The sequence below is a fragment of the Pituophis catenifer genome, unplaced genomic scaffold, assembly GCF_029215685.1.
Source record: "Pituophis catenifer annectens isolate HBS135680 unplaced genomic scaffold, rPitCat1.0.hap2 SCAF_2, whole genome shotgun sequence".
Lineage (NCBI taxonomy): Eukaryota > Metazoa > Chordata > Lepidosauria > Squamata > Colubridae > Pituophis > Pituophis catenifer.
The window spans coordinates 24943963-24971795 of NW_027256882.1; the positions used below are offsets into that span (position 1 = coordinate 24943963).

The 27833-nt window shown below is 44.8% G+C and overlaps 1 protein-coding gene and 1 non-coding gene across 2 annotated transcripts in view; both read right to left on the minus strand.

Annotated features, from left to right (window-relative positions):
* Window positions 1-716: 716 nt before the first annotated feature.
* On the minus strand, window positions 717-789 carry TRNAV-CAC (transfer RNA valine (anticodon CAC)). Its single transcript has one exon. It is a non-coding gene; the product is annotated as a tRNA-Val (tRNA).
* Window positions 790-8688: 7899 nt separating this feature from the next.
* LOC139311841 (zinc finger protein 2-like) overlaps window positions 8689-27833 on the minus strand; it is a 30661-nt gene continuing 11516 nt past the window's right edge. Inside the window, exons 5-10 of the mRNA XM_070936363.1 lie at window positions 26139-26254; window positions 20790-20840; window positions 18188-18276; window positions 16651-16774; window positions 13279-13395; window positions 8689-10152 (exon numbers count right to left, since the gene is read on the minus strand). Of these exons, the coding sequence (XP_070792464.1) occupies window positions 8789-10152; window positions 13279-13395; window positions 16651-16774; window positions 18188-18276; window positions 20790-20840; window positions 26139-26254 (1861 nt within the window). The 3' untranslated portion in view covers window positions 8689-8788. The remainder of the gene's footprint in view (window positions 10153-13278; window positions 13396-16650; window positions 16775-18187; window positions 18277-20789; window positions 20841-26138; window positions 26255-27833) is intronic.

The following is a 27833-nucleotide window of genomic DNA, read 5'->3' on the forward strand; positions in this document are numbered from 1 at the left end:
TGGGACTGACTGGGAGATGGTGGAGGGCAAAGAAAAGAAAAAAAGAGGCAAGGAAAGGGAAAGGGAAAAGAAAGAAAAGGAAAAAGAAGGGAAGGGAAAAGAGGCAAGGAAAGGGAAAGAAAACTGAAAGGAAAAAAAAAGTGAAAAGAAGGAAAGGAGAAAAAGGGAAAAGAAAAAAGGAAAAAGAAGAGAAGGGAAAAGAGGCAATGAAAGGGAAAGAAATCTGAAAGGAAAAAGGAAAAAGAAGTGAAAAGAAGGAAAAAAGAGAAAAAGGGAAAGGGAAGAAAAGGAAAAAGAAGAGGAGAAAAGGGGCAAGGAAAGGGAAAGACAACTGAGGAAAAAGGAAAAAGAAGTGAAAAGAAGGAAAGGAAAAAAGAAGAGAAAAAGGGAAAAGAAAGAAAAGGAAAAAGAAGGGAAGGGAAAAGAGGCAAGGAAAGGGAAAGAAAACTGAAAGGAAAAAGGAAAAAAAGCAAAAAGAAGGAAAGGAAAAAAGAAGAGAAAAAGGGAAAGGGAAGAAAAGGAAAAAGAAGAGAAGAGAAAAGAGGAACGGAAAGGAAAAGAAAGGGGAAAAAGGAAAGGAAAATAATAAATAAAATGAAATATAAAATATATTTTAAAAACATAAAATAAAATAAAATATAATAATAAAATAATAAAAAGCTAAGCTAAACTAAGGTAAGCTAAGCAACTAAACTAGAAATAAAAACTTCAAGGGCTGTTTCTGCCCGGTTTCGAACCGGGGACCTTTCGCGTGTGAGGCGAACGTGATAACCACTACACTACAGAAACGCCGGTGCGACTGCAGCCCTCCTTTCGGGCTTCCCATTCCTGCGTCTGCGTGTTGATTACAGTCACCGTGGTAGCTGAGTTCAGCCTGGGAAACGCCCTGAGACTTTGAGCATTGGACTCGAGGTTCCATTGCTGAAACAGAAAATCTTCACGTGCTTTGGAAAATAGATTGACCCCCCCTTCTTCTTCTTTGTGGCAGTCCCTCAAATGTTGGAACACTGCTATCGTGTCACCTCTAGTCCTTTGCGTTAAACTAGACATACTCAATCTGAATGTTTCTTTCCCTTAACAGAATAACAGAGTTGGAAGGCACCTTGGAGGTCGTCTAGTCCAACCCCCTACTCAGGCATGAGACCCCATCATTTCAGACAGGTGGCTGGCCAGTCTCTTCTTAAAAGCCTCCAGTGATGGAGCATCTACAACTTCTGAAGGCAAATTGTTCCACCAGTAAATTGTTCTCACTGTGAGGAAGTTTCTCCTTTACTTCCAGGTTGCTTCTCTCCTTGATTAGTTTCCATCCATTGTTCCTTGTCTTGCCTTCTGGGGCTTTTGGAGAATAGGCTGACACCACCCCCACCACCCCCAATTTGAAGCGCTGCCCCAAGGAAAAAGGATGGGTTCATTTTTGGGAATGACTCAAAATGAGGAGGAATTTCCTGACTCTGTGAAACCTGGCTCCTGAATTCATGGGATCGCCATCCTTGGAGATTTTCAAGCAAGGGTTAGGCAGCCATTTGTCTGAAATAGTGGAGGATTCCTGAACTGGACAGGAGATTAGTCTCAAATCAATCAGAATAGAGCTGGAAGGGACCTTGGAGGTCGTCTAGTCCAGCCCCCCCTGCTCAAGATTCTAGAAGACCTCTAAGATACTTTCCGATCATAGGAGGCTATGATTTTTCAGTCCTTTTCTCCAACCCAACAATCAATCAATCAATCAATCAATCAGAATAGAGCTGGAAGGGAAGGGACCTTGGAGGTCTTCTAGTCCAGCCCCCTCCTCAAGCAGGAGATCCTATCCAGGGGTCTCCAACCTTGGCAACTTTAAGACTTGTGGACTTCAACTCCCAGAACTCTGGGAGTTGAAGTCCACAAGTCTTAAAGTTGCCAAGGTTGGAGACCTCTGCTCTAACTATATGCCATTTTAGAAAAGTGGCTGTCCACTCTCTTCTTAAAAACCTCCAGGGATGAAGCACCCACAATTTTTGAAGGCAAAGCTGTTCCACTGGTTAATTGTCCTCACTGTTAGGAAGTTTTTTCTTAATTCCAGGTTGCTTCTCTCCTTGATTAGTTTCCATCCATTGTTTCTTGACTTGCCTACTTTGCTTTGGTAAATAAGTTGACACCCCCCCCCTCCTCTTTGTGGCAGTCCTTCAAATATCCTTGGTTCTGGGGGTGGGGTGGGGAGAAATTGTCCCCCTCAGAACGGGCTCCCAATTTGGCTGTCCTCCTAGACTCACAGCTAAGATTAGAGCAACATCTGACAGCTGTGGCTTGGGGGACCTTTGCACAAGTTCGCCTGGTGCATCAGTTGCGACTCTACTTGGATCGGGAGGCTCTCCTCACGGTCACTCATGCCCTTGTCACCTCACGGTTAGATTATTGCAACGCGCTCTACATGGGGCTATCCTTGAAAAGTGTTCGGAGACTACAGTTGGTCCAGAATGCAGCCGCGCGAGCTATCGTGGATGCACCTAGATACACCCACATTACACCAATTCTCCACGAGCTGCACTGGCTCCTTATTGGTCTCCGGGCACAATTCAAGGTGTTGGTATGGCCCACGTATGAGCACGATACCCCACGCGACCCCCTGACCCCCCGTTTTGGGCCTAGTAGGCCTCCCTGCAGCCTCCTCGGCCCAAAACTGGGCTATGGGGGGGCGCATGCCACACTACCCATGCTCTCCCGCCCACTGTGCATATAAACCCCCCCACGCTTCCCAGCGCATATATGTGCGACCCCTTACACACACACACACACACCCCCGTTTTGGGCCTAGTAGGCCTCCCTGAAGCCTTCTCAGCCCAAACACGGGCTGTGGGGGGGATGACCATCACACCACCCACGCATTGTGACCCTCCACCCCCGTGCATGCACGTGCAAACCCCTGCACATGCATACACATCTCCCGCTCTGTGTGCCAGCTGTGGCATGCATGCCATAGGTTTTTTTTTTTTTAATTTGATTTATATGCCGCCCTTCTCCGGAGACTCAGGGCGGCTTACAATGCGTTAAGCAATAGCCTTCATACTTTTTTATATTTATACAAAGTCAGCTTATTGCCCCCATAATCTGGGTCCTCATTTCACCTACTTTTGAAAGGATGGAAGGCTGAGTCAACCTTGAGCCTGGTGAGATTCAAACTTACAGTAATTGCAGACAGCTGGTGTTAATCACAATGCTATCAGTCTGCTGAGCCACCAGGCCCTTGGCCCTTGGCCAAGGCCCATGGCCAGGTTAGCCATCACGGTTATAGATGAAGAAATATAAGGGAAAAAAATGGTCTCCGGGGTGTGGGGATGCACTGTAATATTTATTTTTTTCCCTTTTTCTTTTTTTATTGTATTTAGATGTATATGTAATATGTTTGTATTATTTGTGTTTAAAAAAATAACAATTAAAAAAATACCAACAAGGAGAAAAGATCCAATGATGGTTTTAATTTCCAAAGCCAGCAGCTTACCATGATCTGCTGGTTTCTTCACTTAGGAAAAGCCAAAAATGAGGCCCTCCATGGTCTTATACCGAATGCAGGTCAAAGACAGTTTATGAATGTGTCCACATTAAAAGGAGACATACCCACCCACCCAATAGGGCAGGGGTGGGCAAATGTGGCCCTTTTCCAACCTGTGGACTTCAACTCCCAGAATTCCTGAGACAACCTGTGGACTTCAACTCCCAGAATTCCTGAGACAACCTGTGGACTTCAACTCCCAGAATTCCTGAGACAGCCAAGAATTCTGGGAGTTGAAGTCCACAGGTTGGAAAATGGCCACATTTGCCCACCCCTACAATAGGGGAGGGACTGTTTTACAATACAGGTCGTCTTTGACCTATAATCACAATAGGAACTTGAAAATCCACTGTTAAAGAGGTGCTAAGCCAAATGTGGTTTAAGCAACAAATAGCTGTGAGTCAATGACTACTCTAAGGCAGAGTCCCACAACCAGGTGTCGGTCCGCAGCCCATTCGGAACTGGGCCGCACAAGCAGCGGGCGAGCGCATGTGTGCAAAGCTGAATTTGTGCAAGCAGTACGCGCACACACAAAACCATCCCGCCCCCTCCCTCCTAGTCCACATTGCTGGAAATATTGGGGACCACTGCTCTAAGGGAGGGGTCTCCAACCTTGGCAACTTTAAGAGTTGTGGACTTCAATTCCCAGAATTCCTCAGCCAGCAAAGCTGGCTGAGGAATTCTGGGAGTTGAAGTCCACAACTCTTAAAAGTTGCCAAGGTTGGAGACCCCTGCTCTAAGGCAGATTCAGGTATTTTTTGTGGTGTGAAGACCCCACAAAAGGCATTCTTTGGAGCCCAACAGAGCATCTTTGACATATGAGAGGTGCCAAGCGCTCTAATTGTTATTGTAATGAGAGGATGCTGTATTTAGCTGAGAAAGGAAATGCAAGGAAATATACACACCCTTGAATCGACTGCCTCGGATCAAGGCATAAACTCATTTATTTACCAACAAACAACTAACTGGCGTCATAACAAGGACCCCCCGTACTTACAAGATGCTACTACAGAAATACAGTACAATTAAAAAAAACGTAGTGAACGCGACACCTGTAACAAAATGGCTACTATGATTAATTCAAGCTACAGCATACAGGTAAAGCCTTGACGTACAACTGCAACTGAGCTCAACGTTTCTGTTGCTAAGTGAGAAAGTTATTAAGTGACTTTTGCCCTGTTTTACGACCTTTCTTGCCACGGCTGTTAAGTGAATAATTACAGCTGTTAAGTTCGCAGCACGGTTGTTAAGTGAATCTGGCTTCCCTGTTGACTTTTCTTGTCAGAAGGTTGCAAACGAGGATCACATGACCCTGGGACAGAAAACATGAGTCAGTTGCCAAGCATCCAAATGTAAATCATGTGACCAGAAGGATGCTGCAATGGTCATAAGTGTGAAAAATGGTCATAAGTGTGAAAAATGATCATAAGTCTCTTTTTCCCCAGTGTTGTTTTAACTTTGAACGGTCACTAAATGAATGGTTGTAAGTCGAGGAATACCTGAACACACCCTTGAATCTACTGCCTCGGGTAAGTCAAGGTATAAATTCATTTAATTACCAACCAGCCACCAATAACATAACGAGGATCCCATCTTGCTACTAGAGAAATACAGTACAATTTACACAACAGTTATAACAAAATAAGTATAAGGTACTATAATTAATTCAAGCTACAGTATATTCCGATTCGCCACCGGGAATAGCCGCATCCAAGAGCAGCTGTCCCATTGAAAGCTAGATTGAAAAATGACATTTTAATAAATCGCCAACCCTAAGCAGTAAATCCATTAGATTTGCTTCATGCCAGGCAACTTCAGATCGAATACGCAGGCTCTCGAATATTAAATTGAAAAAAGCTTGAATCCAAGCAGTAGAATAGGATAACAGAGTTGGAAGGGACCTTGGAGGTCTTCTAGTCCAACCCCCTGCTTAGAAAAGAAACCCTATACCATTTCAGACAAATAGTTATCTAATCTCTTCTTAAAAACTTCCAGTGTTGGAGCATTCACAATTTCTGGAGGTAAGTTGTTCCAGTGATTAATTGTTCTGTCAGGAAATTTCTCCTTCCTTCTAAGTTGCTTCTCTCCTTGATTAGTTTCCACCCTGGTGTCATTTAGAATTAGCTGCTTAATCTTAACTTTTCTAATGCTTTCTCTATTACAATTCATACAAAAAAAAGGCCACTAGAATTATTTCTTAAGTTATTGCAATTTCTGACGGTCTAAACGTTCCTTCTTCTATAAAACCGGTCTGCTTGAAAAATCTAGCAACAGAGTACATGGACGGTATTATTTTTTTCAGAAAAGATACAGCTATAAAGCTGTAAAGTTTGTTAGTCTCCTTCAAACCTGAGCGGAAGAGAGATTTCTATCCTCTCAGGACCAGACTGGAGAATTGCTCTCTATTGTAGTAAATTAAGGTTTGGATTGAGATGAATAGCAATAGCACGTACCGCTTTACAGTGCTTTACGCCCTCTCTTAAGTGGTTTAGAGTCAGCGTATTGCCCCCAACAATTTGGGTCCTCATTTTACCCACATCGGAAGGATGGAAGGCTGAGTCAACCTTGAGCCTGGTGAGATTTGAACTGCCAAATTGCAGTCAGCCGGCAGTCAGCAGAAGTAGCCTGCAGTACTGCACTCTAACCACGGCGCCACCGTGGCTCAATATGATACATTCACATATTGTGCTTCTCCATGGTTGTCCCAGAGATGCTTTTTCAAGAGGCAACCGGACTATTTTTCTTTGAAGACGTTTTGCTTCTCATCTAAGAAACTTCTTGGATGAGAAGTGAAACATCTTCAAATAAAAAACAAGGAAGTCCAGTTGCCGCTTGAAAAAGTATCTTTGGGACCACCGTCATCTGGATGACTGAGAACCTCCACAGACATACTCCATGGTTCAACCATGGTATGATGAACAAGTCACAATTCATGGGATTCACCCAACACAGGAAATGGCACTTCAAGTTTCCTTCAAACTGAAGGAAATAACTTCAAAGCTGAATCAAAGCCAATTATGGCTCAGTGTAGGGTGACCAAACGCCAAACATCACAAGAGACTCCGTGTCAGCACTTCAAGCTGCATTTACTCTAGTGCTGACATAAGAAGGAGAAGCGGAGGCGTCTGGAAAGGGACGTTTGACTTTTCACCTACTTATTTTCCCTGGAGATAATATCCCCTAGGAGATGGGATGGGAGGGGAGAAATTCCTTTGATCTGGAGCAGTAGATTAGGAGTAGAGTGACTTGGAAGATGGCCAATGAGTGCAGAGGAGTGGGGAAAGGAAAGGGAGGGTTTTGGGTCAGGAAGTCAGTGTTGGCTACGATGGAGTCGGAGTTAGAATGTCGTGCTTAATAAATGGGAGTTTTTCATCAAAGACTTTGTTTGAAATGCAATTTATTTGAGATGACCTCGAAACCTGACACTCCAGAGGTCCATGCAGGGCCCAAATGTTGAAAGCAGCATTGCATTAGAAGTGCAACAGAAGCTTTCATACATCTTGCGATGTCACAACATATGTTACAAAAGCGGTACAACTTGTGTCGTGTCAACGTGATGCCGTTTTCATTGTCAGCCCGCCTTCCCAACCCTCCTGTAGCTGTGCCCCCCAATCTTTCAAGCACCAGGGATTGGTTCAATGGAGGGTGGTTTTCCTGTAGACCGGTGTGTGTGTGTGTGTGTGCAGTTGTGTGTGCTGCCTGGATCCCACATGTGTGCGGATGAGGTTTAACTTGTTTGTGCGGCCCGGTTTCTGGTGGGCCGCAGACTGGTACCGCTCTGCAGCTTGGGGACTGGTGACCCCACCGTCCTACAGAAACCTCTGCTCCCACCTCCCCTCAGGATTGCAGGTTGCCCAGCGCGGATATATCCTATTGCCGTGATGGCAAACCTATGGCACGTGTGCCACAGGTGGCACGCAGAGCCATATCGGTGAGCATGCAAGCTCAGCTCCAGCGCGCATGCACACGATGGCCAGCTGATTTTCGGGCCTTCTGGTCCCACCGGAAGTCGGCAAACGGGCTGTTTCTGGCCTCCAGGTCTGGGGAGGCCGTTTTTGCCCTCCCCATGCTCCTAGAAAGTCTCTGGAGCCTGGGGAGGGCAAAAAAACAGGCCTACCGGACTCACTGTGTCATCATGTGCCAAAATCGTGGGGGGAGGATCGTGAGCGCATGCGCGGGGTGGGTGTGGGCACGCACGTGCGTGACCCCCCCACACACTCCCTCCACTTTTGGCATGCGATGGCAAAAAGGTTAGCCATCACTGTCCTATTGTATATAATTGACAGCAACCTGCATTATAGGTAGGCCTCAACTTAACCCCGATCATAACTCTGCCAGGAATTCATTTGTTCATTATAGTTTCAGCTGGCGAGAACAGAACCCGCACACTGAGAAAAAGGAAAAAAATGCTCACATGATCACAGGAAAAAAAAGTGTAAACAAAATTCACCATGGAAATTAGGCCCTAACTCTAACCCTAACCCTGAGGACTGAGCACCCTCAGTAGCCAGAGCTGCAGGAAATTTGGAAATGTACTTTGTGCAGATGTGGCTTCGGGCACAGGACAGGCATCCTGAGGCTTCCCAGATGTTTGGGGAAACCCTCCCCACCTGCTATTACCTCAACGTATCCCTGGCCAGTGGCAAAAATGTATGGGGAATGAAGCTAAAAACATCCAGAGGATACTTGGTTGCCCTCCTATGGATCCGAAACTTCACACTCACTGACCTACCTTCCTTCCTTCCTTCCTTCCTTCCTTCCTTCCTTCCTTCCTTCCTTCCTTCCTTCCTTCCTTCCTTCCTTCCTTCCTTTCCCTCCCTCCCATCCTGATCCTAGTCGATCACCCAATGGCTCAATGTCTGGGAGATAATTTGCGTGTAAAAATCAACCCAAGATCCTTCCAAACAGATTGGAACAGAGACATCTAACCTATCCCCTGCAAACTCATGTCCACGATTTAAATCCTACAAAGCTGTTAGGAGATTCGCAGTGGGGGAAAAAAATGGCAGGAGGACACCTGTTCCTGGACTTTTTCCAGCATGCATCTCTGTGGCAGGGAAGAAGCGCCATTTTTGATCCAGGAAATGACCCAGGAGAGAAGAAAGGTTAACCTTCCCTTCCTCTACCGTGGGTTTTCCAGATGTTAATTGAAGTCTCTCCACCGTTCCTCTCAAGTTTCCCAAAATCAACTGGGAAATCCTGTCCAAGATATTCCCAGGTCAGACCTGATGTTCTTCTTTCCTCCTTTTTTTTTCCCAGAAGGGGTTAAGCAGCCGCTTTCCCAAGTCTTCCCACAGTTCTCAATCTGGACCTCCAGCTTGGTCTTTGAGAGGGCGAAGCATTGAGAGGAGGCGAAGCATTGAGAGAAGGCGAAGCGTTGAGAGGAAGTGTTGACGGGGAAGCCTCGAGAGGAAGTGAAGGCTCCACACTTTCCTTCTCGTGTCTTTTCTCGTGTTTCACGCGGGTGGAGTTGCGTTTGAAGCTTTTGCCGCAGCTGTGGCAACAGAAGGGTTTCTCTCCCGTGTGGGACCTCTGGTGCGAGATCAGGTGGGCCTTTTGAACGAAGCCAGCTTTGCAACGCGAGCATTTGAAGGGCCTGTCCTTCGTGTGGGTTCTCTTGTGCACGATGAGGTGGGTCCTCTGGCAGAAACTCTTCGGGCAGTGGGAGCACTTGTACGGCTTGTCCCCCGTGTGGGTTCTCTCGTGCTTGACGAGGGACGAGTACAAACCAAAGCTCTTGCCGCAGTCGAAACATTTGTGCGATTTCTCTCCCGTGTGGGATTTCTGGTGCCTCCGAAGGTCGGGCATCCGGGTGTAACTTTTCCCGCAAGTCGAGCACTTGAAAGGCTTGATCCCTCTGTGGGTCCGTTGGTGGGAATAGAAATGGGAGCTCCGATGGAAAGTTTTCCCGCAGTCGGAGCAGCTGAACAGTTTCACCTTTTTGTGGGCTTTCTTGTGTTTGGTAAGATGGGCGCGCTGGCTGAAGACCTTCCCGCAGTCCGAGCATTGGTAGGGCGTGGTCCTTTGGTGCATCTGCTTATGTTTCAGGAGGAGGAGACTCTGATTAAATTCCTTCCCGCATTTGGGACATGGTTTTGGTTTCCTTCCTTTGCCGGTTCCTGGCTGAAGGACGACTTTGCTGGTATTTTGATGGTCAGCGGGAGAAAGAATGGATTTCTCTTCTCTGGTCTTTTGTCCAGTTTCCCTCTGTCTTTCAGATTTGCGTTGAGGATTTGTTGTGGGCTCCTCTGGCCGAAGCCCCACGTCTTTTCTCAAGGCACCTTGAGCTACAATTTCCTTAACATTTGCTGGATGGGGAATGTTTTCCTTCTCTTTCTCCTTTTCTTTCTCCTTCTCCATCTCTTTCTCCTTCTCTGACTTCTTCTTCTCCATCTCCTCTTTCTCTTTTTCTGACTTTTCCTTCTCCATCTCCTTCTCTTTCTCTGACTTCTCTTTCTCCAACTTCTCTTTCTCTGACATCTCCTCCTCTGACTTCTTCTCTTTCTCCTTCTCTTTCTCTGACTTCTCCTTCTCTTTCTCTTTCTTCTCCTTCTCTTTCTCTGTCTTCTCCTTCTCTTTCTCCTTCTCCATCTTCCCCTTCTCCTTGCTCTTCTCTTGCTGCTGGGATGCTATCATAAAAAATGGAAAGACAACTCAGTGAATAAGTTCACCCCATTGGTTGCCCCAGGAATTAGTTGACACCCAAATCTCATATAGGAGCTGAAAGCAATTTGCTCATTCACATCATGCTATCAGAGCTTATCACTTCCATCTATTTCAAACTATTGTAAATTCAAATCACTTTAAATCAGTCTGGAAGTTGAACCATGGCAACTGGACTTTGGTAATGCCTTGGTAAGGCCACACTTAGAATACCGCATCCAATTTTGGTCATCGTATTATAAAAAAGATGTGGAGACTCTGGAAAGAGTGCAGAGAAGAGCAACAAAGATGATTAGGGGTCTGGAGGCTAAAACATACAAAGAACGATTGCAGGGATTGTGTGTGTCTAGTTTAATGAAAAGAAGGACTAGGGCTGAGAGGATAGCAATTTTCCAATATCTTAGGGGCTGCCACAAAGAAGAGGGAATCAAGCTATTCTCCAAAGCACCTGAGGGCAGGACAAGAAGCAATGGATGGAAACTAATCAAGGAGAGAAGCAACTTAGAACTAAGAGGAAATTTCCTAACAGCGAGAACAATAATTTTAATTTAATTTAATTTAATATTTAAATTTATATACCGCTCTTCTCCCGAAGGACTCAGGGCGGTGAACAGCCATAGATAAAAAACACAGAAAGCAAAATTTAAAAACAATTTAAAAATATATTAAGCAATTTGGCCCGACAGTTAAAATCCCCCATTGAAAATTCAAATTTAAAATTACACCATTAGAGAATTAGGCCAGTCCGGCTTGATGAAATAAAAAAAGTTTTGAGGGCCCGACGGAAAGTACGTAGATCCAGAATCGTCCGTATCTCTGGGGGGAGCTCGTTCCAGAGGGCAGGTGCTCCCACAGAGAAAGCTCTTCCCCTGGGGGCCGCCAGTCGACATTGTTTGGCCGACGGCATCCGGAGGAGACCCTCTCTGTGGGAGCGTACTGGCCGGTGGGAGGCTCTCGGTGGCAGAAGGCGGTCTCGTAAGTATCCAGGTCCTAAGCCATGGAGCACTCTAAAGGTGGTCACCAACACCTTGAATAAACCAGTGGAATTGCTTGCCTTCAGAAGTTGTGGATGCTCCATCACTGGAAGCTTTTTTTTTTTTTATTTGATTTATATGCCGCCCTTCTCTGGAGACTCAGGGCGGCTTACAGTGCTTATTGCCCCCACAAACTGGGTCCTCAATTTACCTACCTTAGAAAGTACGGAAGGCTGAGTCGACCTTGAGCCTGGCAAGATTTGAACTTACTTTAATTGCAGACAGCTGGTGTTAAATTACAGTGCCTTGTCTGCAGAGCTATCCAGGCTCCTTTTTAAGAAAAGTCTGGACAGCTACTTGTCTGAAATGGTAGAGTCTCCTGCTAGAAGACCTCCAAACTCCCTTTCAACTCTTGTTATTCTGTTCTGTTCCGTTTTGGATGTCTTTTCTTGTCAGCCCAATATGTTTCGCTGCTTATCCGAGTAGCTTCTTCCGATAAGCAGCTTCTTATTGGATAAGCAGCAAAACGTTTCGAACCAACAAGAAGTTCAATTGCTATGACTCCATTTCCAGACAACCGTACCTGGATAACTGAGAATCTTTACCAACACTTTGAATTGGAAACATGTGATTTAAAGTTTGAAACACCCTACTTCCCATGCAAAATTATCTCAAAGCTGGAAAGATTTTCAGCTTGAAACACTCCCCTAAAATGATTAATCTATAAAAATTTAGACACAGCACTGAAAGTTACAATCTCTGGTATTTTTACATTATTTCATTTGTTTATTTGATTAGCATCCTGCCTTTCGGCTCTGTTATCCTTTTTTTTAGGCAGCTTAATTTGCATTCTGATAAAGGTCCAGCAAAGGTTTGTGTCAAATTCCACTATGAAAACTGTTAAGTTTTAGTTCTATAGTCTTCCGGGTGCGCTTCAAGGTGCCGGTTATCACCTTCAAAGCACTCCATGGCATAGGGCCTAGCTATCTCCAAGACTGCCTGCTGCTACCGACTACCTCCCATCGACCTGTGCGCTCCCACAGAGAGGGCCTCCTCGGGGTGCCATCAGCCAAACAGTGTAGGCTGGTGACCCCCAGGGGGAGGGCCTTCTCTGTGGGGGCACCTACCCTCTGGAATCAGCTCCCCCAGAGATAAGGAGAATCCAAGACCTCAGTGCCTTCCGTCGTGCCCTTAAAACCCATTTTTTCAAGCAAGCCGGGCTGGCTTAAGAAGACATTTTTAAATATTTTTAAATGTTTTAAATGTTTTAATTGGTAGTGAGTTTTAATTGGGCCAAATTTATATATCTTTTAATTGTTTTTTAATATTTGTCCTGCATGTTTTTTAATTCTGGCTGTACACCGCCCTGAGTCCTCAGGGAGAAGGGCGGTATAGAAATTCAATAATAAATAAATAAATAAATTCTATTTTAAATTTTTGTATTTATGTGTTTTATTCTGTGGCTGTTCACCGCTCTGAGTCCTTCGGGAGTAGGGCGGTATATAAATCCAATAAAAACAAACAAAAACAAAACAAACTCCAACAATATTTCATTTATTTCCATGCAAAATATATTCGCCATTTCCGATATTATGGAGGAAATTTATGCGGTTACTAAGTGTTGACAACAGTTTGATAATCAATCAATCAATCACTTCCAATAATAAAAATGTCCAGAGCAATTTTTAGGGGGAAAAAAATCATGGCAAGATTTCCATTGAAATAATGTGCAGATTTATGACTGTTCCTTCTCAGGTAGCAAATGGAAAATTGGAAAACATAATGTGGCTGAGGGTTTGTAATGTGACTTTTGGGGTGAGTCAGATTTAAAAACTCATTGACAAGGGATAGTCTGTGCTTGCTGGGGCAGATGGACATTGAACAGGTAGTCGTTGAGTTACGACCAAAATCGGGACCAGACTTTCCATTGCTAAGCAAGATGGTTGTTAAATTAGTTGTGCCCAATCTTGCATTTCTATTTAGAGAAATCTGGGACTGGCCAGAAATGTGAGAGCATTTGGGGAAATTTGGAGCAATAAAGGGACGGTTTGAACTGCCAGCTGTTTGTATTATCTCTGCCCCAGATCATCACAATGACCCATACTTCATTTTTCCCACCTGTAATGCTGACATCTTGATTGCCCCCTTTCTCAGAAAGTTGAGAGCGTAGACCCAAAACGGCCTCATCTTCTTCCTCCATCCAGGAGTTTGGTCCCAAACCGGTGAGCGAGAGAACTAGTGCAAAAATAAAACCCAAGAAAATAAAATCTAGGGTGTTTTATTCAACCATCCTTCTTTATGTCTCAGCACAAAATGAACAACAGCAATGCAACAGCAACGTTAAGTGTAGAATAAAAATAGTATTAAATGACTGTCAGCTGCTCCCATGCGGTGACAGTCTGCCATGAACTCTGGGGAGGGTGAATGGGAGGGGAAATGCTTGGGGTGTGTGGAAAGTAACTGCTGTATGTCCCCGAGATGCTACTTCAAGATCACCCGGCTGGGAGAAGGCAGCTGCATACCAACCAGTGGTGAAATTTAAAATTTGTTACTACCAGTTCTGTGGGCGTGGCTTGGGGGGGTAATGTGACTGGGTGGGCGTGGCCAATTTTTTTAAAAAACTTTTAAAACCATTTTTTCTACAAGAGGTTGTAAAAAAAAATGCTTTCAAAAGGCTCTGACGATCCCAGCTGAGTTGCCTGATCGTCAGAGGCTTTTTTTCTTTTAAATGCCTCTGACGATCAGGCAACTCAGCTTGGATCATCAGGCATCATCTTGGATCGACAGCTTGGATCGTCAAACTCAGCTTGACGATCAGGCAACTCAGCTTGGATCGTCAGAGGCATAAATGCCTCTGATGGTCCAAGCTGAGTTGCCTGATCGTCAAGAGACTTCTTTTCTTTTAAATGCCTCTGACGATCCAAGCTGAGTTGCCTGATCGTCAGAGGTTGTTTTTTTTAAATGCCTCTGACGATCCAAGAGGAGTTGCCTGATTGGCAGAGGCTTTTTTAAAAAATCAGGCAACTCAGCTTGGATCGTCAGAGGCATTTAAAAGAAAAAAAAGCCTCTGATGATCACGCAGCTCAGCTGGGCATGGGGGGGGCAGGGATTTTTGCTACTGGTTCTCCGAACCACCCGCCTCCATTGCTACTGGATCGGGTGATCTGGTCCGAACCGGGAGCATTTCACCCGATACCAACCTACGCTTAAAATGACAGTTCTGAAAGCATCTTGCTTGAACCTGATTGGTCATGGGGAGGTCAGCCATGAGAGACAGTTAAGAGAGGGAAAAGTTGAATTTAGGGATTTTGATGAGCGATTCTCAATTATGGCTATGGATGACTTCAATACACTTGACTTCTAATAAAGCTAAGCCTTTCTCAGCAAACGGAGCCAAGCATCATTTCTATTTAGAGGTTTAAGTGGCGGCAGATCTGACAGTTTTAATTGAGGCAACTGTTCACTGATTAGCTTTCTGATGGGATATCAATTGCACCAAAGGGTAAAAGAAACAGAATTCAGAATGTCGCTTCTGTACTATTTTTTGGGCAGGAAAATGATTCATGAACAAGGAGCTTTTTTATAATACATCAACATTTTATTGTAGGCACCCCTGTAGTAACGCTGCCTGGAAAGGGGGATGTCAGGCTCGAGATACCAGGGCCACACGTTAAATTCTGATTAAATTGAATTAAATTAAATCCTCCTATGCACAGAAATCTAGTTTAGACTTAAGAGCATTTGCGGCAACATAGAGAATCTAGGCTGATTCCTCATTTGACTCTCTCCTGCTATTCCTTTTCCTACAGGGAAACAATCTAAGTCAATTAAAAAGTTCTGGGCAGAAACGAGGATTCTTCTCTCCCAAATTCTTGAATTTTAAGAGTAACAGGTTCTCTTGCCAAACAGGACAACCTTCAGCTCATTCAGAAAGAGGTCACAAAGCATGGTGAGGAGTCCTTGTAAATCCGATGAATGGCTGAAAAAATATGGGTATGTTTACCCTAAAGAAGAGAAGGCTAAGGAGAGACATGACAGCAGCCTTGTGATTCTTGAAGGGAAGAAGGTTGGGGTTAATTCTCCACAGGGCCAAAGGACAAGGCAGGCCTTGGTTAAAGGGCTGGATTAGAACAGCGGTCATCAACTGGTGGTCCGTGAGAAAATTGTGGTGGTCCGCAGAAAAATTATTTGCATTTTTTAATATTACACTAAATCAGGGGTCCTCAAACTACAGCCCCTGGGACAGATACGTGCAATGAACATTTGTGTTGCTGCAGAGAGTCTCCCCCTTCAGGGTCTTTTTGTGCAGGTTGGAGGGCGGCAGAAATTCTGACTTGGGGTCTGCTTCAGTCTCCTGGTACGGAGCTTTGGGCGAAGGCTGGAGGGAAGAGCCGCTGGTGGCAAAGAGAAAAGGGCCTTGTTCCAGTGGAACTGCATCATGGCCTGGAACTGACTGACCATCTCAGCCTGCTGAGCCTCCAGGCGCCGGTACCTGGCCTTGCACTCCCGCAGGTCTTCCCTCTGCTTGGAAAGCCTATACTCGTAGTCCTCAGTGAGGTGCTTTTGCTGAGCCTCCTTCTTCTAGATCCAATTTGAACTGAGCCAGCTGTTTTGCCAACTCTTTCCCGTGGTGGCTGCTTAGCTCCAACAACTGCTTCCTGTTGGGTCCTGTTGTGGCTCCGACCCCCGAGCCTATCTTATCGGAGGAAGAAGGCTCCGAACATGAAGGAGAGGAGCCGGCCAGGCCTCCCTCTCCAGGCCCCTCCTCTCTGGCAATGCCTCAGGTGTCTGCCGAGGGAAAGGAGATTGACCAGGAGCCAGGTGTCTCCGATGACAGCGATGAGGGTGATAAGTCGTTCCTGGATCCACGCCAACGAAGGCGAGATAAACGTTTGCAGCAGGGTTTCATGTTTGAGCTGGACTGTTTTGAAAACTGTGTGTATTCGTTGGTGTTATCTGGTGGAGGAACACTCCCTCTTCTTGTAGTAAAGCACTTGGCAGACGGTTATCGTATTGCTGCCAAGTTCCTGATAACGAACCTTGTGTGTGCCAAGTACTTCTTTAACCCCTGGCTGGCTGTTTGTGTGTGTGTGGGGACGGGGACAGAACAGGTCCCTAAAGAGGCAGGCAGGCGAGGAGTGGCTGAGAGGGGAGAAGTGAGTGGAGGCCGGCCCCTCGACGTGAGTGACATTGAGTTGGCCATGTCCACTCAGTCACATGACCACCTAACCACCCTCACCCAGCTGGTCGTTAGGCAGGGAATTAAAATTATGAATTTAGTGGTCCCTGAGGTCCGAAAGGTTGGTGACCTCTGGACTAGAAGACCTTCAAGGTCTCTTCCAATCCTATGAAGAGGATTCTATGATTCAGCCAAGCAACTTCCAGTACATTCCATCATCCCCAGTCGATAATCAGATGGCTGCGAAAAGAGCTGCAACCCAACATATCTGGAAGGTTCCAGTAGAAGAAACAAAACCTAGAGATTCTTACCGAGAGAAGTCACATTTTCATAATTTTCCTGCATCACTTCCTTGTACAAGACTCTCTGACTGGGGCCCAAGAGAGACCATTCTCCCTTGGAGAAGCAGACAGAGACCTCCTCGAAGGAAACGGGCTAGAAGGAAGCAACCAGAAGCTCATTCAACAGGAGGAAAAAAATCAGCCAAATATAAATATACAAGTCATTCAAACAAAAGAAACACCTGTTCTATGTGATGGATTGAGAGAGGTGGCCAATCAGAGGCAAGCAAGGTGATTCTCCTTTTGTGACCTTCTGACAAGCAAAATCCATGGGGAAACCTTGGGGATTCGCTTAACAACCGTGTGACAATAAAACCAAGGAGCACTGGACTTTATAGAAGGAATAGATCAGACATCTAGTCCTTGCTTATCAATGGAGACTAAGTGTCCAGTTTTAAGTTTCTGGGTGTTATCATAAAAGAGGACCTGACCTGAGGCACTCACATTGCAGCACTGGTCAAAAGGGCCCAGCAGAGATTATACTACCTGAGACTTCTCAGGAAACAACAACTGAATGAAAAACTGCTGGTGAGCTTCTACCGCTGCACCATAGAGAGTATTTTAACTTACTGCACCTGTGTATGGTTTGCCAATTGCACAGTGGCAGATAGGACAGAGCTCCAGAGGGTCAACGTCGTTGCCCAGAGGATCATTGGTTGCCCCCTACCCTCTTTGGAAGAGCTTTATAGCTCCCGTTGCCTTAAGAAAGGTCAAAACATTCTTAGAGATCCATCTCATCCTGGACATCCTTTTTTTTTTTTAACTATTACCATCTGGCAGACGGTACAGGATAATAAAAACAAGGCAAATAGGCTGAAAAACAGCTTCTATCCCCGAGTAGTAACTAGATTGAGTCCTCAAGTTATGACCACAATCGAGCCCAAAATTTATATTTATATTTATATTTATATTTACATTTATATTGGCCGAATGATTGAATTATTTTAATAAGCTTTTAATTTTTGTTGTACATTGTTTTTACCATGGCTGTTCACCGCCCTGAGTCCCTCGGGAGAAGGGCGGTATACAAATATAATAAACTAAACTAAACTAAAATTTATACTGCTAAGCAAAACATTTTACGACTTTTGTTGCCACAGCTGTTAAGTGAATCGCTGCAGTATTTAAGTTAGTCAGACAGTTGTTAAATGAATCTGACTGCTCCATTGACTTTGCTTGTCAGATGGTCGGAAAAGCTGATCACCCCGGGACACTACAACCGTCATAAGTATGAATCAGTTGCCAAGCATCCAAATTCTGATCACGTGACTACGGGGATGCTGCAACCATGGTTGTAAGTGTGAAAAACGGGTGTGAGTCACTTTTTTCAGTGCCGTTGTAATGTCAAAGGGTCACTAAATCAACTGCCGTAAGTCAAAGACTACCTGTAATTTTGACTTTGCAGAACCCCGAGAGAGTCACCACTCTAGAAGATCTGCCAGCCACCCCAATATTCATTCCTCGCAATCAGTGGCTCCTCCCCTTTCTCACCTGGAATGTCCCTCACCTGAGTCTGCTGGGTCAAAGCCAGCCCCCCTCCAGTCCTTCTGCAGGATTGGAGAAAGCGAAAGTACCCTGTGGATTTTTCTTGGGCTCCTGAGGAAAAAGCAGAAAATATTCTTCAGAAATTCATTCCATTTATCAGTTCACTCTGCACTCGTCCATCCAAAAGTCAACTCGCAAAGCATCCCTGGCCTTCTCTCTAGGCACGGTGGATGGGAAAACAGCGAAGCAGCAGCCAAAAACAAAAGCACATTTCAGACATATCTCTCTCAAGGCTGTCTCCCAGGGTTACCCACAGGGCAGGAGGGGAGTGATCTCTACAACCGAATGTAACTGATGACACACCCTGGGGGGAGGGGGGGAAACAGGGTCAAGTCCAGTGGTGAAATGTAAAATTTGTTACTACCGGTTCTGTGGGCATGGCTTGTTGGGGGGTTTGTAATATGACTGAGTGGGCGTGGCCAACTGTTTTTTTTTTTTTTTACTTTTAAAACCATTTTTTCGGCTGAAGAGGTTGTAAAAAAAATGCTTTTAAAGCCTCTGACGATCCCAGCTGAGTTGTCCGATCGGCAGAGGCTTTTTTTCCTTTTAAAAACATTTTTTCTATAAGCTCTTCGGCCGAAGAGGTTGTAGAAAAAATGCTTTTAGAAGCCTCTGACAATCCCAGCTGAGCCGTGCGATCATCAAAGGCCTTTTTTTACTTTTAAAAGCATTTTTTCGGCCAAAGAGGTTGTAGAAAAAATGCTTTTAAAAATAAAAAAAAAGCTTCTGATGATTGCGTGGCTCAGCTGGGCAATTTATTTATTTTATGCAATTTATATGCCGCCCTATCTCCGAGGACTCAGGGCGGCTCACAACGGTAAAATGCATAATTCCTTATTAAAACGATATAACATTAAAATCCAATTTAAAACAGTTTAAAATTCATTAATCCCCCCCCCCATCAGTCCAGGCTACGGAACAACCAGGTCTTCAACTCGCGGCGGAACGAGCGAAGGTCAGGGGCCATCTGGAGCTCCAACGGAAGTTGGTTCCAGAGGGTGGGTTCGCCCACAGAGAAAGCTTTCCCCCTGGGGGTCACCAGCTGACACTGTCTGGCCGACGGCACCCTGAGGAGGCCCTGTCTGTGGGAGCGCACCGGGCAATTGGGGATTGTCGCTGGCTGCAGGGGGTCCGAGAAATATCCCGGGCCTAGGCCATGAAGGGCTTTATAGCCTCCCACCAGCTGGTACGCTCTCATAGAGGGGCTCCTCCGGGTGCCGTCGGCCAAACAGTGTCGACTGGCGGCCCCCAGGGGGAGGGCCTTCTCTGTGGGGGCACGCACTATCTGGAACGAGCTCCCCCCGGAGATACGGAGGATCCTGGATCTGCGCACTTTCCGCCGCGCTCTTAAGATCTTCCTATTCCAGCAAGCTGGCCTGGCCTAACCTTTTTTCCCCTTTTCTTTTAAATTGAAAATTTTAACTCTGTTTTTAAATTATTGGGATGTTTTAAATTTGTCTCGGGCTAAATTGTTTAATCTGGTTTTATTTTCGCTTTTAAATTTTGTATTTATGTATTTTATTTTGTGCCTGTTCACCGCCCTGAGTCCTTCGGGAGTAGGGCGGTATATAAATCTAATAAAACAAACAAACACCTTTAACCTCACCCAAAGAGCAACCGGTAACCAATGCAAGCCGCGCAGGAGGGGTGTAACATGGGAGTGTTGGGATGCTCCCATCACAACCCACGCGGCCGCATTCTGCACCAGCTGAAGCCTTCGAGTGGTTTTCAAGGGCAGCCCTAGGTAGAGAGTATTGCAGTAGTGATGGGCAGGGATTTTTGCTACCAGCCTCCATCCGAACCACCCGCCTCCATCGCTACCAGATCGGATGATCCGGTCCGAACCGGGAGCATTTCACCCCTGGTCAAGTCTCAGCTGTAAATCACATGGGGCCAGAGTTGGCTTCACTTGGAACATGCCAACATGAAGCTCCCAATAAATAATTGGATTTCTTTTGAAGCTTGGCTCGAGGCTCATGATTTAATTAGGGCATCCGTTGGAACCCTGACTCCAGGAGCATTGCAACACAGGGATAGAAAAAACAAAACAAAACAAAAAAGTCAGATACTCCCAAAAAATTGGGTCGAGGGGGGCCGAAGTATTAACAATCACAAAAAAAAAACCATCCAGCCTTGAACATTTTTGGATGGAGTGGGAAGGAGCCTGAGTGGCGTAGGAGGCTAATGCCTCCTACTAAGGCAGCATTTAACATCCAGCTGCCTGCAATTACTGCGAGTTCAATTCTCACCAGGCTCAAGGTTGACTCAGCCTTCCATCCTTTCTAAGGTGGGTAAAATCAGGACCCGGTTTGTGGAGGCAATAAGCTGACTTTGTATAAAATATACAAAAGTATGAAGGCTATTGCTTAATTGCTTGTAAGCCGCCCTGAGTCTCCGGAGAAGGGCAGCATATAAAAATAAATAAAAAAAATAAAATAAAAAAAAATAAGAACTGTTCTGGAACTCTCCGCCTGGTATTTCTGCTTTCTGACCTGCCTATACCAGCACAACCACGACGAGAAAGAAATATATGTTTTTAAAAAGAAGGTTCATAACAGTTTTACCTGGTAAAACATATTCATCTGCCTCTTCCTCCAATTCCAGCTTCAGCAATTCTGAAAGGGGAGAAAAATACAAGGAGAGAGGTAAGAATCATGTTCCCGCCCCCCCATTTTAAGCTTACAAGGGATTGCAGGTAGTCCTCGATTTACAACAGTTCACTTAGTGACCGTTCGAAGTTACAGAGGCACAGAGAAAATGACTTACAACTTTTTCACACTTACTGTTCTGACCTAGGCTTCGCCAAATCACGAAACAGACTCCTTGTCCCGAAAAAAAACACTTTTTATTTGGCTAATGTGAATTCCTAGCATTCACATCCAGCAAACGGTCTTTCAAGAGTAAATTGCAATCACAGACCTTATCAGTCCTTGGATAGCTTCCAGACGCAAGGAAATTCTTGGCAAGGAGTCTCTCAGATAAGCAAATCTTAAGACTAATAAACATATTAATTATCTCCTGCAAACATCCTCCCCTTTCACTCCTATTTATTCCCTTTGGGAGAGGCCATTCAGTGTCCCCTTGTGCCTTTACTGCCGAGTCGACCTCTGTTCCTTAATTGTTCCCTTCTCTTGACAGCTCTGTGCATGTGCACATCGGGAACAGGCTCCAACTGTTCTTCAGCCCCAATTACCTCCGGACTCCAAAGGTAGCTAATAACTGTCAGAGGGCCTGGCCCATCTCTGCCTCCAATGCAGAGCACTCATCAGAGCCTTCCCCAGACTCCAGGACTGGCCCATGTTCCTCCCCAACCTCCTCACTGTCTGTTGTGGTCTGCCCGCAGCCTGGGGAGCTGGCAGCGGAGTCGGACAGCAATGAGGCTGAGGAAGAACAGGGGCCAGTCCTGGAGGCTGAGGAAGGCCCGGATGAGGGCTCTGCATCTGAGGCAGAGATGGGGCCAGGGCCATCGGGGAGTGATGTGTGGACTCCGGAGCCAGTAGAGAGGCAGAGGAACAGAGGAGCCTGTTCCTAGTGCACGTATGAGAAGAGCTGCCAGAAGGCAAGAGCAGATAAAGCAGAGAGGACAACTCGGGAGTAGGGCCAAGAGATGATTGCCTTCCCCCTCCAATAAGGCTTAAAAGACCAGCAACGGCTCTTGGCCTCTTTGCCGGAAAACAACGTTGAGAGAATTGGTTCTTGTTTCACTGTATTCATTTCTTGTCGGCGTCTTCTGTTTCTGAACTTTTGCCAAGAAAAGCCTTTGGCAGTTTGCCTAATTATCCCAAGGTCAGTGATAAACTGAGGAATGGCGTTTTGAAGAATTTGCTTTCATTTAGTTTGGACTACGCTGAGAATGAGTTAATTCTCAGCTGTTCTAATAAAGTCTGTTTGTTTTCGAACTGTTTGTATTTAATACTAACTACTTGGGCCTGGGTTACAACACTGTCCGAGTCTGCCGTCAGCTCCGCTGGCGGGCCACAACACTTATGACCGTTGAAGCATCTCCATGGTCATGTGATCAAAATTCAGATGCTTGGCAACTGACTCATATTTATGACAGTTGCAACGTCCCGGGGTCCTGTGATCCCCTTTTGCGACCCTCTGACAAGCAAAGTCAATGGGGAAGAACACGACCATGTTACTAACTTAACAACTGCAGTGAGTCACTTAATAACTATGCAAAGAAAAGTCGTAACATGGAGCAAAACTCCTTAATGAATGCCTTGCTTAGCAACATAAATTTTATGTTGCTTAGCAACATAAATTTTGGGTTCAGTCATGGTCGTAAGTCAAGGACTAGCTGTAATGTCAGGGCTCCTGGGCTTAGATGGGGGGGGACCAACCCTAACACCCCTCCTCCCCGCAGCTTCAATGGCTGAGGGGGGAATCAGAACCTGGGTCTCCCCACTCTTAGCCCAACCCCCTTCCTCTCTACCCGCCCCTGAATTTTGGACTGAGAGGGAGGGGTTGGCCCCAAATTCCTCCGGGGTTTCTGTCGCTGCGAAGGGACCAAACCCGTCTCTTTCTGCTCCTAGATCAACAGTAACTGTGAGAGGGATCTTGGAGTCCTAGTGGACAACCATTGAAATATGAGCCAGCGGTGTGCAGCAGCTGCCAAAAAAGCCAACACAGTTCTAGGCTGCATAAACAGAGGGATAGAATCAAGATCACGTGAAGTGTTAATACCACTTTATAATGCCTTGGTAAGGCCACACTTACATCCAGTTATGGTCGTCACGATGTAAAAAAAAATGTTGAGATTCTAGAAAGAGTGCAGAGAAGAGCAACAAAGATGAGGAATTGGATATGTCTAGTTTAATGAAAAGAAGGACTAAGGGTGACTTGATAACACTTCCAATATCTCGGGGGTTGCCACAAAGAAGAGAGGGTCAAGCTATTCTCCAAAGCCCCAGAAGGCAGGACAAGAAGCAACGGATGGAACTCCTAGATATTTTACCTTAGGTACAGTCTCAAAACCTGCCCTCCTTTCAAGCTCATGTTTACGATCTTGTGTCATGTTTTTGACTATCATTTTAGTCTTTTTTGGATTCAGTCTAAGAATCCAACATGAAATTGTTTCAAAATAACTATGAGGTGTTGTGGCGAGAGGTGCAGAAAGACATGGAGACTTGGAAAAAACTGCAGCTGTCTTTACTTGGAAGAATAGCAGCAGTTAAGATGAACATTTTGCCAAGATTTCTTTTTTTGTTTCAAATGATTCTGGTGCTTAAAAGTGATAAACAATTGAAAGTTTGGCAATCTGGAGTGAATAAGTTTGTCTGGAACGAGAAGAAGCCGAGAGTGAAATTGAAAATTATGCAAGATGTTCCAGAAAGAGGAGGTCTTAAACTTCCAAACCTACAGCTATATTATGATGCGGCAGCTTTAACTTTAACAAGTGATTGGTTTGGAAGGAAAAAGACTGGAATATTGAATGCAGAAAGTTTTGATCTTGAATTTGGATGGCATGCTTACTTATTTTACGACGACAAAGTAGATAAAGTATTTAAAAGTCATATACTTAGAGATTCTTTGATGAGAGTTGGGAAGAAGCACCGACTCAAATGGGATTATAAAATACCGCTATGGCTGGATCTTGGTCATACTTTGTGGAATACAAATATAATGTCACTCGGGGGGTTTTTATATAAAGAGGTTCTTTTTACAGATGCGGGCAGATGGCAGCTGAAGACATTGCAGACACTGTTGGATGAAGGGATTAATTTAACTTGGCTACAATATAATCAATTACAACTGAGATGGAAAGAGGACCAAAAAACTGGTATTATGTTGCATGAGGAAGAATTGGTTAGACATATAAGAGAGAAAGGTCCAATGCATATCAAAAGGCTTTATAATGTTTTGCTAGAAAGAGATTCAGAAACTGAACTAGTTAAAGACTGTATGATTAAGTGGGCACAGAATTTTGAAGAACCAGTGATGCTGGAAACATGGGAAAAAATTTGGGTTCAGAATGTTAAATTTACACAGTCGCAGAACCTGAGGGAAAATTTCTACAAAATGTTTTATAGATGGCATTTAGATCCCAAAAAGTTGTCATGTATGTACCCTAATGTTCAGCCAAAATGTTGGAGATGTGAATGTTTGGATGCTACGTATTATCATGTTTGGTGGACCTGTAGGAAAGTTAAGGCTTTTTGGATAAAAATTTGGTGGGTCATGCAGAATGTTTTGAAGAAAAAAATTCAATTTTCTCCACAACTGTTTTTACTGGGTATAGTTAGGGGTTTTACATTGGGTGAAACAAAATTGATATTGTATATGATAACAGCAGCAAGATTGTTGATAGGTAAATACTGGAAGAATGAAGCTTTGCCCACTATTGAGGAATGGACTTTGAAGATGGCCAGTTTTGCAGAGATGGCGAAGATTTCAGCATATTTAAAAGACTGTTCACAAGAGACTTATGAGTGGGAATGGAAAAGGTGGATAGAATATGTTCAGAACAAATATCAAACTAGAAAGTATCAAATAGCTTTTACTTGAAAATAATGTACTAGAAATTTTTTAAAGTAATGAGATAAAGAGAAAAATTATACAGGGGAGGGAGGGGCTCAAGTTTATATATAAGTGTTATATTAGGGTTCTTCATGATTATGAGTATATTATAGGGAAGTCTGGGGGGAGGGGAGGGTTAGGGAGGGTTAGGGAGGTTGGGAAGTCTGGGGGGAGGGGAGGGTTAGGGAGGGTTAGGGAGGTTGGGAAGTTTGGGGGGGGAGGTGGGGGGGGGAAAAAGGGGTGAAAATGTAATTGTAAAACTTTTGCAATAAAAAAAAAAAAAAAAAGAAGCAACGGATGGAAACAACCGTATTTTTCGGAGGATAAGACGCACCTTAGTTCTTGGGGAGGAAAATAAGAAAAAAGCTGATTGGCAGATGAATCGGCCTCCCGGAATACCCCCAATCAGCTGTTCCCATAGGTGAATTTTAGCAACAGTTTCCTTGGTTGTAAGCTCTGTGCCTTGCTTTTTTTTGCTTTTTTTTCTGCCTCTGAAACGTCTGAAACTCCATTTCAGAAAAAACTTTTTTTTCTGCCTCTGAAAGCCTCCGAAACAGTTTCAGAAAAAAAGCCTCTGAAGCTCTGTTTGGGGGCTTTTTTCCTGAAACTCTGTTTGGGGGCTACTTTTCTGAAGCTTTGTTTTTGATGTTTTTTTCAGCCTCTGAAACCTCCGTTTTGAGAAGCTGGGTGGGGCTACATTCGGAGTATAAGACGCACCCAGATTTTCACCCTCTTTTTGGGGGGAAAAAGGGGCGTCTTATACTCCGAAAAATACGGTAATCAAGGAGAGAAGCAACCTAGAACTTGAGAAATTTCCAGACAGTGAGAACAATTAATCAGTGGAACAACTTGCCTCTACCCTGCTTCCCCTAAAATAAGACATCTGCTGATAATAAGCCGAATCGGGCTTTTGAGCGCATGCGCTAAAATAAGCCCCACCCCCCAAAAATAAGCCCTCCCCGAAAATATTTAAACACATGTGCAGCCGGTCCCCACCATTTCCTCTGGTTAGGGTTAGGGAGACAGAGATGGAAATTTGGTAAGATGGCAAGAGGAGCCCCATCTTGCTCCACACACCCCAAAGTAATAAGACATCCCCGAAAATAAGGCCGAGCATTTATTTCGGGGTTCAAAAAAATATAAGACAGGGTCTTATTTTCGGGAAAACATGGTAGATGTTGTGGATGCTCCAACACTGGAGGTTTTTAAGAAGAGATTGAAGAACTATTTGTCTGAAATGGTATTGGGTTTCTTGCCTGAGCAGGGGGTTGGACTAGAGGACCTCCAAGGTCCCTTCCAACTATTCTATTCTATTCTATTCTATTCTATTCTATTCTATTCTATTCTATTCTATTCTATTCTATTCTAATTCTATTCTCTCCATCTGAACTCACCTTTAAATGTGCATAAAACTTCTTTTAGTTCAATCCTCTTTCTCGAAAAACGGTAGAACCTGTACTCCATCTCTTCGAAATCTCTCTCACATTTAGAAAGCGTTCCATTCTTCCTGCTGATAAAAGGTGAAACAATGGTCTTTATCTGATTTCCATCTAGCACTGATTTCCTAGTTGTCATCGCTTGTCTATTTTGACTCTCTAATAAACTCAAATCCTGCCTATACTGGATTCATCACACAATAACACTCCATATGCAGGCATGAAGCTTTTTGCCAAAAGTATGCAGGCAGTCCTCGACTTACAACCATTCCTTTAGTCACCATTCAAGGTTACAACAGCACTGAAAAAGGTGACTTATGACCGTTTTTTTTTACATTTACGACCATTGCACCATCCCCGTGGTCACGTGATCAAAATTCAGATACTTGGCAACTGACTCACATTTATGACCGTTGTGTCCCAGGGTCACGTGATCCCCTTTTGCGACCTTCTGACAAGCAAAGTCAACAGGGAAGCCAGATTCACTTAACAACCATGTTACTAACTTAACAAGTGCAGTGGTTTACTTAATAACTGTGACGAGAAAGGTTGTATTAAGGAACAGATTCACTTAACTGTCTCGCTTAGCAACAGAAATTTTGGGCTCAATTGTGGTCGTAAGGTCGAGGACGGCCTGCATATGGGTCATTATGCTTATTTAATGCTACTTAGAAGGATGAATATCAATACTTCTAATACTGATTGTAGGAATTATTCTCACAATTGTATGCTCCTACCTTCCCTCAGGTGACTCCAATTTGTTCCTATGATAAAAATGGCTGCCCATTCAGAGCACAGACTCTGGTGTTCTGCCCCAGCTCCAGATTCCCAAGGATTGTGACACACACCAACGGTCCTTATCAAAGTTATAACGTACCAAGAATAAACAAAGTCCGGCAAAGGTTGGCAACCAGCCCAGAAAACAAGATACGATAAGACATTCACTCTTCAAAAATGCTCTGTAATAATTACACGTTGTTTCCAGCAAGAAATTACTAATTGCGTGCGACTTAAATAGGAAAAGGGAGTGGCCAATTATCCTCAAACCTTACTCTCGAGGAGACCTCCTCCTCCTGAGTAGCCACTCCTGCCTTTTGGCAGCCCTGCGTGCTCAAGCATTGAGGAGAGGCTCCTCCACTTCGCTCTCTCCACTTGAAGGAGCCTCTGGAGGTTCTGAAGGCCCTGGCTGAGTCTCTGCCTCTGGCACCACATCCTCTTCAGCCTCCTCGCTGTCCGACGTGAGCGCAGGCTACGCAGGCTGCTGGCACAACCCCACACCAGCCTCCTCGTCGTCGGGATCAGCCACGATCCGCGCAGGCTGCTGGTGAGCCACAACACTTGGACAGAATTTGATACTGAATATTTTTTCAGCCTGGGAGCTTTCCTTCTTACCTCCCTTTTATTGCTTTATGAAATTTACATGCTTGCCTATCCTAGTAGTGCGGTGGCCTAGTGAGGTGGGGCTCTCGCCTCACAGTCAGGAGGCTGTGAGTTCGATCCTAGGTAGAGGCAGATATTTCTTCGTCTGGGGGGCAAACTGAGAATATATATATATATAAACTCAGACTCCACCCCGCAAGGGATTATGGAGTCGTTAAATGATGAGGATGAGCTTGCTTGCCTATCCTGGTTGCTAACGATGAAAAACAAGAA